General features: G+C 36.7%; 1 protein-coding gene across 7 annotated transcripts in view; it reads right to left on the bottom strand.

The window, feature by feature from the left end:
- Positions 1 to 21,003, bottom strand: part of SCAI (suppressor of cancer cell invasion) — a 165,203-nt gene that overhangs the window by 27,672 nt on the left and 116,528 nt on the right. For all 7 annotated transcript variants that reach the window (XR_007413292.1, XR_003146899.3, XR_003146898.3 and 4 more), the window contains 8 exons: positions 19,696 to 19,792; positions 18,626 to 18,724; positions 18,320 to 18,472; positions 15,565 to 15,666; positions 15,210 to 15,311; positions 14,036 to 14,114; positions 12,281 to 12,380; positions 10,556 to 10,637 (listed from right to left, as the gene is read on the bottom strand). Coding sequence is in view for 4 of the 7 variants with exons in the window: in XM_025475126.3 (XP_025330911.1) it covers positions 10,556 to 10,637; positions 12,281 to 12,380; positions 14,036 to 14,114; positions 15,210 to 15,311; positions 15,565 to 15,666; positions 18,320 to 18,472; positions 18,626 to 18,724; positions 19,696 to 19,792 (814 nt within the window). In the remaining 3 variants the exon portion in view is untranslated. The remainder of the gene's footprint in view (positions 1 to 10,555; positions 10,638 to 12,280; positions 12,381 to 14,035; positions 14,115 to 15,209; positions 15,312 to 15,564; positions 15,667 to 18,319; positions 18,473 to 18,625; positions 18,725 to 19,695; positions 19,793 to 21,003) is intronic.

The following is a 21,003-nucleotide window of genomic DNA, read 5'->3' as shown; positions in this document are numbered from 1 at the left end:
GGATTGGTAAAATGGTAAAATAAATTCTGGCACAACCATACAATGGGATACTATGCAGCTAATAAAAAAAAAAGAACCAAGAAGTTCTTTATGAAAGGATATGGAAAGATCTCCAACTTTTATTTTGAGAGAGAGAGAGCGCGCGCGAAAGTAACAAGGGGCTCAGTCTCATGACCCTGAGATCATGACTTGAGGCAAAATCAACAGCTGGCCGCTTAACTGACTGAGCCACCCAGGCACCCCTCCAATATTTCTCATTAAGTAAAAACAAAGTGAGCTACAGAACAGTTGTGTATATAGCATGTTATTACCATTTATATAGCTAAGAAGATTAAAACTATGTATTTATTTTGGCTTATATATACATTTAAAAAAATTTCTAGAAGGATAAACAAGAAACAGTCAACAGTGATTACCCATAAAGAGAGAATAACTGAGTGAATTGAGACTAGGAGGGATAAAGAGATATCATATAAGCCTTTTTCAAAGTTTTGATTTTTTGACTTTGTGAATATAATATTAATATTAAAAAATCAAATAAAGTAAATTAGCAATTTCTTGCAATCAAAGCAAAGAGAGGAAGTTGAATGATATTAAGAAGCATTCTTTAGATAAGGCAGCTTGAGCCATTTATCTACACTGCAAAGATGGCTTTCTGGATCTTTGGCCATGATGCTCTTGCTTTTGGATAACGTTAAAATGCAGATGGCTATTATTTATGTCCCAGGGTCTCCTTTTTCTTTGCTTCCCTTGTTGACCAACCTTTCTCTTCTTCTTCTTTTTTTTTAAAGTGCGAGTTAGCCTAACAAGCCTGACTGCAATATTTTTGAAAGGCCTGCTTACAAGGTTGGGCTGTAGGCTGGCTTCTAGGGACTTAGATTTGGGGAGGGTTCCCACCATTAGCAGAACTGGTAAGAGTAGCTCACTTGACCTGGACTGTGTAAACAAGATGGTTTATGCTGGGCACTTGCTTTCCTTCTTGGAGAATGGCATGTCAGTATGTGCTCAGCATGGAGCCTGTTTGAGTTTCTCTCTCCCTCTCCCTCTGACCCTCTCCCCATAACTCTCTCTCTCTAAAATAAATACATAAATTAAAAACAAAGAATGTGTACTTGCGGCACCTGGGTGGCTTACTTAGTTGGTTAAGCATCCAGCTCTTTTTTGTTTATTAAGATTTTATTTATTTATTCATGAGACACACATACACACACACAGATAGAGAGAGAGAGAGAGAGAGAGAGAGAGGCAGAGACACAGACAGAGGGAGAAGCAGGCTCCATGCAGGGAGCCTCACGTGGGACTCGATCCCAGGTCTCCAGGATCAGGCCCTGGACTGAGGTGGTGTTAAACTGCTGAGCCACCTGGGCTGCCCAGCATCCAACTCTTGATTTTGGCTCAGGTCATGATCTCAGGGTTCTAGGATCAAGCCCTGAGTAGGGTTCTGCAAATACTCAGTGGGGAGTCTGCTTGAGGATTCTTTCCTTCTCTCCTCCCCACTTGCTCTCAATTAAATAATAAATGAATGAATGAATGAATGAATGAATGAATAAATAAATAAATAAATAAATTTACTTGAGAGAGAGAAAGCATAAGCAGAAGGGGAGCTGCATAGGGAGAGGGAGAAGCAGGCTCCCCACTGAGTAGGGAGCCTCATGTGGGGCTTGATCCCAGGACCCCAGGATCATGCCCTGAGTCAAAGGCAGACACACAACAAACTGAGCCATCTAGGCATCCATAAATAAATTAAAAATGAAGAAGAATGGGTACTAAATTTTATTAGATTTTACAAAATGACCCCTGAGTTAAGCATGTGATTTTTCTTATTTATCCTATTGGCATAGTATACAATATTGATTGATTTTTCACAAAATTCATGTACAATTCAGATAAATTTTGTTAGATTATCCTATTAATCTATTTGCTAGTCTATCTGCTAGTATTTTATTTTTTTCCAATCTATAATTGATAAACTAATCTGGGGTAGGGTTTTCTTTCGTGTGTTATTTGTGTCTTGAAACAGTCATTATCATAATAATTTCTATCATTTACTGAGTGCTAATGCTACTTTTCAGGGATTATCCTAGGCTTCACAGATCCTAACTTATAATTTTTTAAAAAAGATTTTACTTATTTATTCATGAGAGACGCAGAGAGAGAGAGGCACAGACACATGCAGAGGGAGAAGCAGGCTCTATTCAGGGAACCTGACATGGGACTCCATCCCTGGTCTCCAGGACCACACCCTGGGCTGAAGGTGGCACTAAACCGCTGAGCCATCCAGGCTGCCCCCCTAACTTGTAATGTTAACAATACCATAAAATCTATTTTACAGAGAAAGAAAAAGAGGCACAGGAAAGACCAAGAACATGCTTAAGACTATATAAGGATCTTGTGACCTAACTGATCTATTGAATGGATAGTTCTCATCATCATTGCCTTGGACTTGTGTATTTTATTCTAAAAGTTTAAAAGTATTTACTGGTAAACCCCAAAGGGCTAGCCTTTCTTGTGGGGAGTGGGAAGAGATAATTCTGATCATTTCCCTCTATTTCGTACCCTATGATTGGGTTTTTCTGATTTCCTTCTTATAGCCATTAGATATTTTCTCCCAGAAAGTTATCTATTTAACTGATACTTTAAAACACCTTTACAACTTTAAAACAGTACACATTATTCTTTTTAAGGATCTCTTTTCTTCAACAAGTACTGCTTGAATATACTGACTGCTGTTCTAGGTGCTAGGAATATAGCAGTAAACAAAACAGATTTAAAAAGAGAAACACAAAACCTGTTTTTCTGGAGCCGGCATTTAGATGGGGTGGAGGTGGCAGGTAGAGACCCACAGTAAACAAAAAAGTTATGTAATATCATGGAAGGTGACCAGTGCTATATATGGAAAGACGGCACAGAGTATGATTAGTAGCACAGATTTTATAATCAGACTGTTTAAATCCCAACTCAGCCACCTACTAGTTAGTTGTGTGTATGACCTTGGGCAAATTACTTAACCTTTCTAACCCTTGGTTTTCTTATTAGTAAAATGGGAATAATAAAAGTAACACATTGGGTTGCTGAGAATTAAATGTGTTAGTATTTCTAAAGTGCTTAAAATAGTGTATGACACTACATAAAAGCTAAATGTCACGATAATCAAGAAAAAATAAAGAGAGGGGGAGAAAGAACGCAGGGGAGGCATATGATTTTAAATAGGGCAATTAGGGAAGACCCTATTGAGAAGCTTCAACTTTTCAAACACCTGAAGAACAATGTGGGTGTCTTTGGAAGAGGATTCAAGACAGGGGGAAGAGACACAAAGATCCTAAGCAGCAGACTGCCATGTGTGTTAGAGGAACAGCAAGGTCAATGTGGTTGAAGAGAACTGAGTGATATGGTGTCTGGCAAGAGAAAAGATCAGAGATGCTTCTGAGAGTAGGAAGAGGTATGTGAAGGCAGATAATATGAAGTCTTCACTTTGACTAAGAGGAGCCTCTGGAGATTCTGAGTAAAGAAGTGACATGATCTGATTTACAGGAATACTATAGGGGATCAAGGGCAGAAGGCAGGAAGCTGCTACAGTAATTCAGGGGAGAGACAGTGGTGGCATCGGCCGGGGTGAGGGCAGTGGAGGTAGTAAAATTCTGGATATATCAGTCACAGCCAAGAGAACAGCCTGACATGGATGTGGGTGTGAGGGAAAGAGGAGGCAAGTAATGAAACCAAGGATCTGGGCTAGGAGCAACTATAAAAGTGCATAGTCATTAACTGCTCTGGGGAAAGCTAGAGGAGTAAGAGGTCCAAGAGATTGTGTCTTGGGCATGTGAAATTTGAGATCTCTCTTAAAATTACCAATCAGAGAGATGGAGTAGGTAGGTTATATTCAAGTCTGCAGTAACAGAGAAAGGTCTGGGCTGGAGACAGGTTTGGAAATGGTCAACATAGTGATTGTAATTAAAGTCATGAAACTGAATAAGGGCATCAAGGGAGTGAGTTGTGGCTGGAAAAGACAGAAGCCAGGGCCACTCCCATGACAGGAAGTCACAGAGACATGGAAACAGCGTGGAAGAAACAGAGGAAATAAGCTGACTCCAAACCTCTTTTGCTCTTTTGAGGCAATCAAACAAGCTGAATTTAGGTTTTAAAGATTTTATGCAGAGAAGAGGACACAAGTGAGAGCTCAGAGTCTGCTTCAGATGGGAGTCTGATAGGAAACCAGTGCTGATAAATTAGAGTCCCAAAGGGCTACACCTTCGTGTAAGGATGAACCAAAACTTTTCACCTTCCTTCCCCCATGACCACTTCTCAAGAGGCCTGCAAGGAAAATGTTCTCAGTATAATGAACAGAGCAGAGACAAACAGGTGCCTATATACCTGAGGATTGTAATTATCACCTACCCCCCTTGCATTTTTTTTTTTTTAAGATTTTATTTATTTGTTCATGAGAGACACAGAGAGGCAGAGACATAGGCAGGGGAGAAGCAGGCTCCCTATAGGGAGCATGATGTGGGACTCAATCTTGGAGTTCTGGGATCACACCCTGAGCCAAAGGCAGATGCTGAATCAATGAGCCACCCAGGTGCCCCCATTCTTGCATGCTTGCAGCCCAAATTCATACTGTGTAAGTAACCCTAAAAACATGGTAATGTCTCTAGGTGTCTAGCCAGAACAGATACATAATTTCTCTGAATGAAAGTATCTTCATTCTAGGGCTCAGTGAATTTCCCACAAATAGTTTCGAGGATGAAGAGAAGAAATTTGTCAAAGGTCATCAGGCATCCAAGAATACAAAAATACGGGCAGCTCTGGTGGCTCAGCAGTTTAGCGCCTCCTTCAGCCGAGGGCATGATCCTGGAGACCGGGGATCAAGTCCCACATCAGGCTCCCTGCATGGAGCCTGCTTCTTCCTCTGCCTGTGTCTCTGCCTCTCTCTCTGTGTCTCTCATGAATAAATAATAAAGTCTTAAAAAAAAAAAAAGAATACAAAAATACCAAAGGGGAGGAAAAATTACCAAAGGGTGTCTTTCAGCAGCAAAAGTAGATTTTAGGTATAAGAATTATCAGATAGATAATAAATAATAAAATGAGTATCCTTATTAAGTTGAGAGAAAAAAAGAACAAACAAAAGAAAAGAGGAAATTATAAAAAGGGTAATGGGTTATTTTAAAAAGAACCAAATAGAACTTCTAGAAATAAAACCCAATCAATATAAAACTTAACAGATGGGTTTAAAAGCAAATTAATCATAGTTAAAGAAAGAATTTGTGAACTGAACGATCAGAACAAATTATCCAAATCTCAACCAAATACACAAAAAAGTAAGAAAATGTAGAAGAGAAGTCAAGAGATATGCAAGACACAGTGAGAATGCTGTGCTAATAAATACACACATATAGGGATGCCTGGGTGGCTCAGTGGTTGAGCACCTGCCTTCAGCCCAGGGCATGATCCTGGAGTTCCAGGATCGAGTCCCACGTCAGGCTCCCTGCATGGAGCCTGCTTCTCTCTGCCTATGTCTCTGCATCTCTTTCTTTCTGTGTCTCTCATGAATAAATAAATAAAATCTTAAAAATATATATATACACATATAATTAGTTCCAGAAGGGAATGAGAGAGAAGCCGGGTACAGCCAATATTTGTAGAGATAATGGTTGAGAACTTCCCAGCAATTATGAAAAAAATCCAATGTACCAATTAAAAAAAATCCAACAAATCACAATAGGTTAAATATAAAGAAACAAAATGTAGATATATCACAGTGTAAGTACAGAACACCAAAAATAAAAGAGAGAGAGAGAGAGAGAGAGTCTTTCAAAGAAGAAAAAAAGAAAAGGAATGAGTGCAGATGACTGGTAGAAGAGCTCTAAGATGCTCTGCTTAGGAAGGAAGGTGAATGGACTGTGGCAATCTGCAGCCATCAATCAAATACTTTAGGATGGGGCTGTTTACACAAAAATCACTGCTGTGACAAATGCATTAAGTCAAGTTCAGTGGCAGAGATCCAGCTCTATCACAAATATTTAAATACTCAAAGGATTTTCTTCTTCCAAAGAAAAGAAAGCAGAACTAAAAGATATGTTGCCCAAAATGGTTGAGGGATTTATTTTACCCCCACTAGTACTACATAACTACAGATAAAGCCCCTTCAACTTGCCCATTCCCTAACGACAATTTGAGAGCCAAAGTGTGGGCCATAGAGTGTTACACAGATCTTGGTATTTCAATCATTCATTCTCCTCTGAAATGAGGCTCAGACTAGCATGCAAAACCCCTCTTTTGCTTAGCATGGAGAGAGCATGGGCATTGCAATAAGAAAGGCGGCTAGAATCAATTAGGCAAAATACTTAACCTCCATAGGCAAAGTTTCCTCATCTACAAAATAAAGATAATAGTGCATATCTTCATTTAATCATCGAACATATATTACTAAGAATATTTTAAGCATAAGGCAATGAAGACATAAAGATACATGTATATACAAACATAAACACACATACCAACTTTAGGAAAAACAAAGCATGGTGTTGATTGTCAGATCCTTACATTCCAAGCAGAATAGTTGAGTCTGTTCTGGTGATTATGACCAGACTGTGAAGAAAGACCTGAAGATATTGACATCAGAGATTACCCAGCTAAGTGTTCCAGCTAAATCATCACATGAGCGTCTCAGTGTAACAAGCCCTATCCACAACCTCAGAGATTCCGATCATTGTGCTAGCTTCCATTCTTAAATCTGAGCAGACAAGCAAACATTATGATACCCTGAGTTAAGTCTCTCATGTGAAATATATAGACAAAACCAAAGAGAAACAAATCAACATAGAAAAAAAAGATACCATACGGGGAGGATTTTCAAAGGTAAGAGAAGAGATTTCAACCAAGATAAAAACTAAGATGATTGTGTCTGTGTATGCACATATATCTTTTTTTTAAATTTTTTTTAATTTTTATTTATTTATGATAGTCACACACACACAGAGAGAGAGGCAGAGACACAGGCAGAGGGAGAAGCAGGCTCCATGCACCGGGAGCCCGACGTGGGATTCGATCCCGGGTCTCCAGGATCGGGCCCTGGGCCAAAGGCAGGCACTAAACCGCTGCGCCACCCAGGGATCCCACATAGATCTTATATATATACACACACACACAGACATACACATATCTTATGAAAGAAACCTCCAGAAAGTAAATGAGAAATCTCACAGGTTAGAAGATAAAGGCAAAGTAATTTCCTCAAGAGCAAAAAGGAGAAGGAAAATAAAGGGCCAGAAAATCAGAGGAGTCCAATATAGGAGTGACAGGAAGTCTCTGGGATAGAATAGAGGAGATGTGGAGAGGAAGTCAGTGAACAACTCAAGAAGACAGGTGGAGTTTCCATGTTGCAAGGACTGATGAAGTACACACCAAACAGCACAAAAAAAGTAAACCCACACTGGGGAATCTTGTTTAAGAAACTGAAAAACACTAGGGCTCAAAGTGATGATTCTATATGTTTCCTGAATTTCCAGACACTGAAAACAGGTCACATAAAAGAATCCAAGATGAGAATGCTTTTCTTCTTCTTAGGAAATACTGGAGGCTAGAAAGTAATACAACAAACCTTTCCTAATTCTGAGAGGAAATAATTTCTAACCTCTACCAAAACCATCATTCAACCATGGGTGTAAATTAAAGAACAACTAAAGGAGTGCAAGACCTCAACTATTTTACCTACTGTTCACCCTTTCTAGGAAGCTGCTCATGGAGATGCTGCACCAAAATGAGAGAGTAAATGAAATGAGAGTCCAAGACGAAGACATGGGATTTGAGAAACAGAAAAGATGAAGACTTCCCAGGATAATAATGAAATGAGGTTCTGGGATGAGGGATCTGCAGAGGGCACCAGTTCAGAGGTATTGGATGGTGGGGGGCGGGATCCGGCACGAAGACAAAATTAAGAGACAGATGCATCCGAACAACCTAAAAGAGGATGTAGGTAGCTGGTGAGCAGATTGGGGCTGAATGAGTGTGACATTCAGACAAATACAAGGAACAATGTTACATAATTATTTGTTCCAGGAAAAGCAGGAAGTTGCACAGGAAAGAAAAAGTTTATATGGCTTGGTTGTTAAATGCATTTTCTACTTCTCATAATATAAGGACTAAGTATTCAGTGAATCAAAATCATGATAGAAGTTGAGGTAGAAGGTATAACTGTGAGCTGGGGATAGGAAGAGGAAAGAGCTGAATTTGTCTTCCAGATTGGGATGTCAGGACATAATGCCAAAAACTGGCAAATTAAGAAATATCAACACGAGCATGTTATTTAGACAAATGATGGTTAAATACCAAATCATCAGCTACGAAAGATATAACTGGTGGCCCCTGGGAGAAGGCAAATGGGGACAGGGCAGGAGAGCAGGAACTGCCATTTTTGGTAACACATGGGGTAACTTGCTGACTCAGGGGTCCCCACCTTGACACAGACTAGAATTGCACCAACACCACAGGACCCACCAAGTCAACCGACGCAGAATCACAGGAGTTGGGGTCCAGGACAGATGGTTTTGAGAAGGACTTGAATGTTTTTGATACACAGAAAGAGTTGAGTACTACAGCTTTAAACTATATGCATGAGTTATTCCCATAAAAATAAAGAAACAATATTTAAATAAAGAAATATACATGAAATGTTGGTATCTATATGAAGAAATATTAGCAAACATGTTCAGGAAACATTTATAGTAGAGTTGGCACTCAAGAAATAATACATCAGTCACAGAGTTCTTTTTCATTAGAAATGTGCAAAATGGTAATTTAAGACTTTTCACATATGCTTTGTTGGAAAAGTAAATATCAGACACCTTCACTATGTTAACACAGAGAAATGCATACTAGATTTAGAGGCACTGAATACTACTAATTTTTAAAAAGACCAAATTGGTCTGTGCCATGCTCTGATTTGCAGATAAGTATGTTCTGGACAATTTAATTTTTGAAAGGAGTGATATGGCATGGGCCATCAAAAGCAAACAAATGAAACTTTCTATTAGTGCACTGTTATCCTGGGTGTCAGAATATTGAAATTTTCAATTAAATCACGATATATTGTTAGGTAAATACATTTCCAGTTATGCACAATGGTGTTTTTAAAAAATCAGGGTGCAGTACTCATTCTCTATCCAAACAGCACTTTAGAAATAGCAGGCACATACAATGAATGATATTCCTGAGATTATAAAAAGTGATATCAAATATTATCCAATCAAATGGAGAGAAATTAATAGACTGCTAAAATACTCTAAATGCATGCTAGATCATATTCAGTAATACACTTGACCTGGCACATCAACATACTCTGTTACATTAAACTGTAGCAAATGATTCATTTTCATTGATATCAAGGCACAGAATGCTTCTTTTGAATTTTGTGAAGATACAAAATATTGGACTCTTCTGATTGTATAGGTTTAAGTAAGTTAGCAAATAAAGCTTTCCTTTCCTTCAGCAACTTCCCACCCCCTCAAAAAGATTAAAAGCAACAACACAGACATGATTTAAGAAAGTATATAGTAATTTTCCTAAAATCAAAAGTTGTAATGTCAAACCTGACAAAAGTGGGTAGCAGGATATATGCTGAAAAATTTAAAATAGGATGGATGCTCTTGAAATTCAGACACTAACTCTAAAAAGTGAAACTAAACATAAGAATTAGATGGAAAACATATGCTTGGGGTCATCTCTTGGTTAGCAGACATTTATTTCCGTTGTTCTCCTGAAATAAATCTAGTATTTGCTTCTCCATTTAATTACATGAACACCCACAACAGAAATAGTTTTAATTGGCAGATCTGTGTTCATGGCATATTTTTGAACATATCATTAACTAATGAAATATTGTAACCACATATAAAGATTCTGTTTTCATTTTCCTGTAAATTAGTTTGAATTCTAATATCCAATTTTAAAGTGTTTCACTATGGGTAGTTTTTACATAGTCATTAAAAAACACTGCTTCTATAGCAAAATATAAAACAAAGGCTTTTACTTTAAAACCCTGTTACTTATTTCAGCAATCAGGGCCATCTTTTCTTACTTACTGTCACAAAATTAAAAAAAAAAAATCTAAAACCATTTATGTTGATATGCAGATTGTAACAGTGTAAGATGGGATAGAGAATTCATTCAAACTCCAGCCGTTCAGGTGTAAAAGAGGAAAGGGTTGAAAACTAGAAAATAAAATTTGCCTATATACTCCTACCTCTATAAAAGAAAATTACTCTGGGTTATATAACAAAAATAAACCTCCCACCAGAGATCTTGGAAATCTTGAATTTTTTTTTTTTCTGCAGAAGAATTTATAATTTTCCACTGAGTGTCCATTCATTCGTTTTCTTCTTGTCTCTATTCATAGCACCAGATCCTGACTAGCATGCACAACCTCAAAAGAAAAGAAACACTAAATACAAAGTGAGTAAAATTTTTAAAAGATAAAGCAAAATAAAAAGGCTTGTGTTAAGACTGCTTACCTCGAGGTGGTGCCATAATGTCTAACACGCACAATGGTGCTTGGAGAACTTACCTTGTATGCAACGCTGTTGGATGAATCCACAATAATAAACAGGGGCTTCCTTGTGAAAGGGTAGAGGTCTCCGGGATGAAGGCTGGGGAAACAATAATGGTAATGATGATTAACTGTGCAACTACTGGCCAAGTCTTAGAAATCTTACTCCTCAGTATGGTCTGCCCAGATCTCATCATCATAGCACTGAGCAGAAAACAAAGATGAACTCAACCAAAGACAAAATATGTCTATCTTGACTGGGATAGATAAGTTAGCAGTTTTAGCTAGGGAAATATTCAGAGCAAATTATTATTCAGGAATATTCAAGATGAAGAGAAGTCTACAGATTTAAAGATGGACCAAACATACAATAGAAAAACATCATAAGTCAGCACATAGGTGCGTCTTTAGAATCTAAAAACTCTAAGAAAATGTTCTGAGAATACGATAAGAGAACACAACCAGATTTGTACTGCAGTCAATCTTTTAAAATCTTGATCTATTTTAAAGATTTTTATTTATTTTTTAAAAAGATTTTATTTATTCATGAGACACACAGAGAAAGAGGCAGAGACATAGGCAGAGGGAGAAGCAGGCTCCCTGTAGGGAGCTCGATACAGGATTCAATCCTAGGACCCCGGGATCACACCCTGAGCCAAAGGCAGACGCTCAACCACTGAGCCACCCAGGTGTCCCAAAGATTTTAATATGTCAAGCTACAACTTAATATTGCAGATACTAAGTAGGGGATCCCCTTTTACTATTTATTATGCTTCCTCTGTACATTTGCATCAGAATCTGCTGGGGTGCTTATTAAACATATAGATTCCCTGGCCCAAGAAAGACCCACTGGACCCAAAGTCCAGTAACATACATTTGAGAGTCACTGCTTAAAAAGGTCACAGTTTTAGTGGGCATCGTCTCTTTCCCATGGTTTACTGGACAACGTATGTATAAAAATATTAATGTAAATGTAAATATATAAAATGATGTGTCAATAAGCAACATCATCAAACCTCAGTATCTTTCAGATATAATTTTCTTGAATATAAATCATTTACGACCAAGGTCAATGACAGCACCAATATATGGCTTGGAGAACTGTTAGTTATTATACACATAATTTGAAATATCTCCCTCTCTGCCTTTCTTTCCTCATTCTTTAATATGAACAGTTAACATTTTTATATAAAGTGCTATCAGAAATGTAGTTTCAAATAAGTCCAGTCCCCTTTATAACCAGATGGTGATCCCTCAGCTAGAGAGATTGCAGAGCCAATAATGGTCCAAGCAGTGAATGTGTTGTATTTAGGAAAAGAGCAAACTTACACAGATGAAATTTACTTGAAATCATACAATTAAGTTCACTTATACTGTATCAAACCAAAAGAACCTTCTATTTAAAAGCTTGTATTGATGTTAACATGTATCACGTCCTGACATATTATTTATGTATATATGTACAGTCTTTCAACTTGTAATTCTGCTCACTGACATATCCCCAATGATTGAATAGTGCCTGACATATAATACTCAGTGAAAATTTAAAAAATAAACATCAGTCAAAAATTCTAATTTCCTAGGACAGTCAGAGACTAAAATATTACTGGAATCCAAATAAGGGTTATTAATGGTAGTCTGAGGGAATATTTCCAGTACTAGAAAAAAATTCCCCATTTTAGTTAATATTTTCTAAGACACAACTATAATTTTTATAATAGGGAGAGACACCGGAATACATACCAGTGCATTTCCTTGTGGGACTGATTTCGTTTGTGGATGGCATCTCCATTTATAATATCCCGATTACTATTAGTAAGTACCCCTCCAAAATCATAAGGACCTATAAAAACAAAGGGAAGAATTCTAGACTTCAGTTGGAGAATAACACTGATCTGACACTCAAATACAAAGGTCTTATACGAGTCTCTCGATACAAACGGAAGACAATAACAAAACATTTTAATCATTTTAAAATTTAACATTTTAGTTTAATGCGGTATTTAAATGATTTCAGCATGTTGCCTGTTTCAACATTCAAAAAAATCATTTAAGTATTCATCAGTTTTTCAAACAGAATATAATGAGAAACAAAACAAGAATCTACTACACCCCATTTTTCTGGGTGCAGAAAAGGGATGGAGGTCTGGGAAGTTCAAAATGATCTTTACATTTCAAGCAAAGTTAAATCTCACATTCAACCAAATTATCTAAGTAAGAAAGTTGCAGAATGAAGTCCTAATCATTTCTTAAATATAATTTTAAGTGAGCCACTAATTATAAAATTTGAGAAAATTTTGAATGGGTTTTGAAAATTGTCATTGATAAAAACTTCATTTAAAGAAAAGAAATGCCAAATTTCAGTGTGTGATAAAAATCTGTTATTGTCATTAATTATGTCAGCCACTGTAGTTCCAGTTTTGAAGTTAGCCTTTCCTATGGTCACATTGGTTAGCTGAACTCTTGTCTAAATGGAACAGTAACTGTGGGATGTTAGGAATCATCTCTCTCAAAGGACCATTTAGTTAGTACCTACTGTACTCTGAAACAGCAAAATAAGAGGTCAACATATTAAATAGGGGCCCAGTTTCTAGCACATGTTATAAAACATGGAAATAATCATTTATAAATAAAACTTACTAACTTCATTACAAAAAAATTTAAAGCAGTATTTATGATTGTGTCACTTTCAACACTGTCATATTTCATCCTGTAAGATCACTGCCATGAAAAGACTCTGAGATTTATTTTGTTTTGTTTTCATTTTAACACTTAAAAAGAATCTATACGTCATGCAAGGAAGATGGCAGGGACATGCATTGTATAAAGGAATGCAAATTTCAACAAACAGATGAAGAGGAAAATGTTAAGGATGTTAAGAAAAAAATTTTTTTGTCCAAAGATTTAATTGCCTAATTTACATCCAAGTTACTCATCTATTCTGACAATTTCATATATTCTGGACTCATATATTCTGGATAGTTTTAAGTTTTGACTCTGAAACAGCATCCCATTATTCTTCAGGTTGAATCCATAAAAACCAAAAAAGGACAGAAAACAAAATCATGAGGACTTGAACTTTCACAGTTATAAAAGTGCACTAATTTCTACAAAGACTTTCAGCCACAATGAAGCCACTGACCAGATTCCCTGATGTCCTAAAGGCCCAGAAAAACTCAATGATGTGAAGTAGAACATTAGGCATGGTTATTCCATATATATTTAAATAATATATATGTGCCTTTGGCAGACTTGATAGTGAGGCATGCATTTAGTATGCAAATTTGCTGATGATCTGTGGACTTCAAAGTATAATATTTCAACAAATGAAATAGACTGGGGTATCCACAAGATTGTCAATTCAACAAAGAGACCAGGTTTCAATTTGGAAGCCTCTTTGGAAAGCTTGGGATGGTCTGTGGGCTATGGGCCGTGGTCTTGTAGAAAATAAAGAGAATTCAAGCCCTGCTCACGACAGGGAGCATTCCTTTATTGTACCTTCACTATCAGAACGACCTGTGGGGAAAACACCAGTGGCTGACAGGTAAATCAGAAGCACACTATTGGCAGGCAGCTCCTGAAATTAAAGAAAATCACATATACAAAACAACAAACAGTTTTATTTAAAGTTCCTGACATTTTAAAGTTGTAGGGACAAAAAGAACCTAATTCAATATATTACTCTTCTCCAAGAGAACCACCACTCTTACAGGTTCCAACTTATAACTGCTTACACAACAAAGAGACATTATGAATCTATACTATTACCAAAGTTTTGAAGATATTATTTCAAAAACCTCATCAGTTAGAGAATGTTCTCTGCAAACCCTGAAATGGAGAAGTAAGGATTCTGACTATAGATCTAAATCTTTTTTTTTTTTTTTTTTTTTAAATTTATGATAGTCACACACAGAGAGAGAGAGGCAAAGACACAGGCAGAGGGAGAAGCAGGCTCCATGCACCGGGAGCCCGACGTGGGATTCGATCCCGGGTCTCCAGGATCGCGCCCTGGGCCAAAGGCAGGCGCCAAACCGCTGCGCCACCCAGGGATCCCTGACTATAGATCTAAAGGACAAACTCCTGCCTGTGGCTTTCTCTACATAAATGCTGGGAGGAATTTTCTACTTTTCATAATTCTTTCAGATGACCACAAGGCTCCACAGAGCTGTCTGAACATATAACATGCCTGTGCAATCTGACTGTTATGCCTAAAGTAGTTTAGTAATAAAAACCTGGAGAAAGAAGAATGATAATTAATCACTATTCTCGTTAATGGTAAGGAGCAGTTATAACATTGTAAGCAATTTCCATTTCAAAATAGCTGTGATCAGATATTCTTTTTTAAATTTTTTTTTTTTTTAATTTATTTATGATAGTCACAGAGAGAGAGAGAGAGAGGCAGAGACACAGGCAGAGGAAGAAGCAGGCTCCATGCACCAGGAGCCCGATGTGGGATCCGATCCCGGGTCTCCAGGATCGCGCCCTGGGCCAAAGGCAGGCGCCAAACTGCTGCGCCACCCAGGGATCCCTGTGATCAGATATTCTGAATGCAGTTTTCAATTTCATATTTTATCTAAATTCTTGATTTAAAGATTCAAAGAAAAGAGTGACTCTCAGATTCTATTTAGAGCACATTTTCCCCACATAATAAAAATTATCAGATCATATATACCTTAAAAGATGCTGCTAAGAATGTGTATAGTTGACTGAAGGTTGGTTTGTAGAGCAGATATTTGTGGGGGTTTTCTCGTCTGGTAGGTTTATCAGCTGATTCCTATATTATACACAGAAAACAAGACACATACAAGCTGTATTTCACAGATGAATTATCGATGGCTGTTTTTACTATCCTCTTCATCAAATAGCTTTTTAAAAATTCCATGTTACTTTTATTGTGCTTATCTCTCTTGTGTTTCATCAAGAGAATTCTTTATTCACATGTGTAGCATTTGTTGTATAATAGCATTCCATGAGGAGCAGAAGCAGGAACAGTGTTACCAAAATCGCAAATGTAGAGAGAAGATCACCTGCATTCCTGGTTTATTCATCTGGGAAGCTAGATTCATTGGCTCCCTTTCCAGGGCTTGTAACATCCGGAACATGTCCACAGTTAGTTCGCTAAACTTAACCTGGAAGACCAAAGAAAACAAACGTCCCCATTAATGCAGTACACAGACTTAGAAATCTCTGACTGTAATATTACCCCTGACACTCATGTGTATTTAATGATATTAATTTACCCCCCCCCAGTGTTTTATTAGAAAAAGCTTCCAAAGACAGACAATTAATTGTATGGTAATACTCAATACTCATCATCTAGATCCTATACCATTAACATTTTCTGTATACAGCTTTATCTGTATTTCTCTATCTATTTTTATTTCTGCCAATCCATCAACTTCCTCAGGTATTTTTAAAAACATGAAAAGTAGTCATCTTAACAAAAAGACCTATATTAGGTCCTTCAAAACATGCTAACTTTTGGCAAAACAGCCTAATGGAACAGGCTATGGCCTATATTTCAGAACCTCTTCAATACATTTTCTCTATCTGATATTAAAGCTGCATCCTTTTCCATTATGAATAATACTTCTATAGAACTTCAGGTAGGCAGTGTCTTTTTTTTTTAATTTTTTAAAATTTTATTTTATTATTATTTTTAAAAGATTTTATTTATTTATTTGAGAAAAGGGGAGAGAGAGAGAGGGAGAAAGAGCATAAGCAGGGGGAGTGGCAAAGGGAGAAGAAGCAGACTCCCCACTGAGCAAGGAGCCTGATGTGGGGCTCAATCCCAGGACCCCAGGATCATGACCTGAGCTAAAGGCAGACACTTAACCCATTGAGCCATCCAGGCACCCCCAAAATTTTTTATTAAATCTTTAATCCAAATCACCTATTTCACTCATCCTATCATTCTCTCCCTTGGAAACCATCAGTTTGTTCTCTATAGTTAAGAGTCTGTTTCTTGGTTTGCCTCTCTCTTTTTTTCTCTGTGTTCATTTGCTTGATTTCTTAAATTCTATATATAAGTGAAATTGTATGGTATTTGTTCTTCTCTGACTTACTTTGCCTAGCATTATGCTCTCTAGTTCTTTACATGTTGTTGCAAATGGCAAGATTTCATTTCTTTTTATGGCTGAATAATATTCCATTATACACACACAGATACACACACACACCCTCTTCTTTATCCATTCATCTATTAATGGAAACTTGGGCTGCTTCCACAGTTTGCCTATTCCAAATAATGCTACAATAAACATAGGGGTGCATGCATCCCTTTGAATATGTGTTCTTGTATTTTAGGGGTAAATACCCAGTAGGGCAATTACTAGATCATAGGGTAGTTCTAGATTTTTAACTTTTTGAGGAACCTCCATACTGTTTTCCACAGTGGCTGCCTAAGTTTGCATTCCTACTGTGTAAGAGGGCTCCTTTTTCTCTACATCCTCACCAACATTTGTTGTTTCTTGTGTTTTTTATTTTATTCTGACTGATGTGTGAGGATATCTCATTTTGGTTTTGATTTACATTTTCCTGATGATGAGTGATGCTGAGAATCTTTCCATGTGTCTGTTGGGTATCTGTAGGTCTCCCCTGGAGATTTGTCTGTTCGTGTCTTCTGCTCATAAGCAAGCAATGTTTTAATTTAAATTAATTTTGCAAATTAATGGCTTTAAAAGCCAAAATTGGAGAAGTACTAGAAAAAGTTATGAACAATAACAACAACAACAAAAAAAGGTGTGAGGGAAGGATCTAAAATTAAAACTTGTGTAAATAATGCATATAGAAAAATGTATTCACTGGACACTTTAAATCCTTATCAACATGGAAATATTCTGTCATGAAAAAAATTTGATATTTGCTGTGACAATATACTTAAAAATAATTCTTCCTCCCTTTTACTTCACTGTAAAATATACAGATTTTTTAAATTATAAAGAAGAAAACAAGGGCCCCTGGGTGGCTGTCAGTTAAGCCTTCAACTCTTGATTTCAGCTCAGATTTGATTATGGGGTTGTGGGACTGTGCCATGTGTGGGGATCTGCACTCAGTAGGGAGTCTGCTGGAGATTCTCTCCTCTCTCTCTGCCCCTTCCCTGCTCACATACATGCACTCTCTCTCCCCCAAAATAAATAAATAAATCTTAAAAAAATTTTAAATAAAGCAAAGCTTGGGGCACCTGGGTGGCTCAGTCAGTCAAGCATCTGCCTTCAGCTCAAGTCACAATCCCATAGTCCTGGAATCAAACCCAACACTGGGCTCCCTGCTCTGCAGAGAGCCTGCTTCTCCCCCACCCTCTGCCACTCTTATGCTCTCTCTCCTTCATAAATAAATAAATAAATTAATTAATTAATTAAATCTTTTTTTTTTTAAAGCAAAGCTTTAAAAAAAGAAATCACCTATAACTCTGTTATTCAGAGATAAACCTTTTATGATATTGGTAAATTTCTTCCTAGTCTTTTTGCCTATACATATATGTATATAGCGATTTTAACATATATGAAATAATTTGGTTTATATAGCTCAATAACAAGTTTATTTTCACTTCCCATATCACGAATATATCTTCCTCTGCAATTAAAAATTCTTTCTAAACTTGTAAATGTCTGTAATATAATTCATATGGACATGGCATAATTGAATTAACCATTTCCTCACAAATGGATTTAGGATATTTATAAGGAAATAATCATTCTCTAATAATAATCTGTAATTCTGCAATAAAAACCATTATTTTTCAAAGTGAATTTTAAGTATAATTCCTTCACAATTCTTTACCTGGTTATTACAATTACCAATAATGAGTGCATCAGCCAGAGACAATTGTCCCACAATCATGCCCTGTTCCAGCAATGGGGCTCCTGTTTCAGCAAGACGATTAGATGTGATCACAATGGTATTATCATCATTTAATACCATCACGGGGTCCGCCTGGAGAAAAAAGCAGTAAGTAGTTGATGGCTACAACAAAAGTTAATATAATAAATTATTCCTTCTTCTTGACTTATACACACAATAAAAATGTATATCACATATGCATTTACTGATCCATAATTATGACAATCTATCTTGTCAAAAGCTGACCTCAATGAAAGCTGCTACTTCTTGAAGCACCAGGTTCCATTCTACTTGATCTTCTGTATTAAAGCGGTGAGTATAATCTTCAATTTCATCTGACAATTCCTGATTTTAAAATATCACAAGGAAAATGATTACAGGAAAAAAAAAAACATAAAAATAGATTGCTATGTTGCACCATATTCTTGACAGAAATTGATATAGTTAAGAAGCTTGATTATTATCAACATATAGCCTCACTTATAGCCAAAAACAAAGAAGAAAACTTTTATTTTGCTTTAAAATAAAAGACTCCAGAATAATACACATCAATAAGATCTTCATAGAGAAACAGAGTGACTCATACTTACTCAATGCTACACCAGCACTAAATTTAATAGAAGATTTCTAAAGGTAAAGCCCCAAATTTTTAACACCTAAAAAAAATGAAGACTATCTACATGATTTTCTTTGGATTTATATCATACTGTGTTTTGGGAACAGCCATAGTAACTAGAGGTGGAGGAAGACAGAAGAGGACTTGTCAAAACTAGCATGTTCTACCTGAGTACCAAAAATTAGGAAGCATGCCACTGGAATGACCGATTACAGAGTGCAACCAGAATGGGGTGTGCAATATTGAGTGATTCCCAAGTGTGGTTAACTCCTGATTACCTGAGTTAATGGAGGACAGTGACGTAGACATAGTAAAAGGATAGAAAAATCAAAATTCATTCACAATACCTTTGTAAAACATTGTATGCTTATTCTTGACTTAACCTTTCAATAATTTTCTCTTAAACTAAATATTTTAACTTTTGTTTTCATTTCCCAACAATCTATTGATGGGTGGTGAAAGTAAAACATACTTAAGGGACAAAAGCAAGGAATTAGGAGAACTGTCTCTGGCTAGTGTATATCTAAAATATGAAGACTGCAGGAAAATCCTTTTAGCATTACGCTTGTCCAAAGTTACTGTACTTTGAATGTTGTAATGATTTACATATATGAAAATTATTCCCTGAATATTTTTAAAAAACAAAATTATCCATATACAACTACAAATTAGAATTTTAGTAATTTTAAAGCACACTTACTTTCACCAAATCCTTCACAACATCCATTTTGTTGAGCAGGAGACAAACTACAATAAATCTTGCATAGTATCGTAGCTTCTTAACAACCAGCTCAGGTCTACAGCAGATAAATGGGAAGTTACTCATTAGACTAAAAAAGAAAACATGTTCTTTGATTTTTTCTATCTTTCTGGAAGCTTTTAAACTCTTTAGATCCTATTTTGCACAGTTACAACTATTTCTGCATATAACCTGTAGTAGCATTTAAACACATTTCTTAAAGATTCCTTGTGGTCATTCATATATTCATTCATTGAACAAGTACCCATTGAGAACTTACTTGCAACAGGCACCCTGCTGAGTGCTAGAAAAATGATTAAAACAATTACAGACATGGCCCCTTCTTCACGGATCTCAGAGACAGGACGCTAGCTAAAATTCAGTGGAGACAGATAAACACTTAAAACACAGCGGAATAAATACAACAGGAGAAATAAAGGATGCTATTTGAGCCCACAGAGAAGGCTTCCTAGAGAGAATGATATTCAAGGTAAGATGATAAAGAGTAAAAGACAACAGGCAGGAAAATACGAGGTGAAAAAAGTTCTGGGAAGAACGTTCTCTGTTTCGAAATCTTATTTTCGGATATTAATATAATCAAACCAGTCTTCTTATGCTTACTTTGTAAGCCGTATCTTTTTCTATCCCTCTATTTCCAGTACATGTGTCTTTTCATATTAACTAATGTTGTTAGGTAATATATAGTTAGCTTTTTTTTTTTTTTAAATTTTTATTTATTTGTGATAGTCACACAGAGAGAGAGAGAGAGAGAGAGGCAGAGACACAGGCAGAGGGAGAAGCAGGCTCCATGCACCGGGAGCCAGATGTGGGATTCGATCCCGGGTCTCCAGGAAAGGCAGGCGCCAAACCGCTGCGCCACCCAGGGATCCCTATAGTTAGCTTTTTTATCCACATTGACAATCTCTGCCTCACAGACTCAGGAACTTGGACCATTTACATTTTATCTGATTGCTGCTTTGGCTGAGTTTGTATCTCCCACTGTGCTGGTTGTTTTCTACTTCCCCTTTCTGTGTTTGTGTTTTCTAGGACTCCTTTCTTGTTTTCTTTTCAGTTAATCAACTATGTTTTAGCTTTCTCTTTTTTTTATCCTCTGTCAGTTTCTTACTTGTAACTCTTCCTTACTATTCTTTTAGTGGTTGCTATGAGTAACTTATCACAGGATATTTACAATCAATATTGCACCTCTCTCTTCACACCTGACCATCTATACTCATTCCTTATCAATCCAAACCCAATATTTCCAACTTC

This window comes from Canis lupus, chromosome 9 (assembly GCF_003254725.2).
Source record: "Canis lupus dingo isolate Sandy chromosome 9, ASM325472v2, whole genome shotgun sequence".
Classification (NCBI taxonomy): domain Eukaryota; kingdom Metazoa; phylum Chordata; class Mammalia; order Carnivora; family Canidae; genus Canis; species Canis lupus.
Note: the sequence above shows the minus strand (reverse complement) of the source record. Positions and strands in the feature narration are given on the sequence as shown.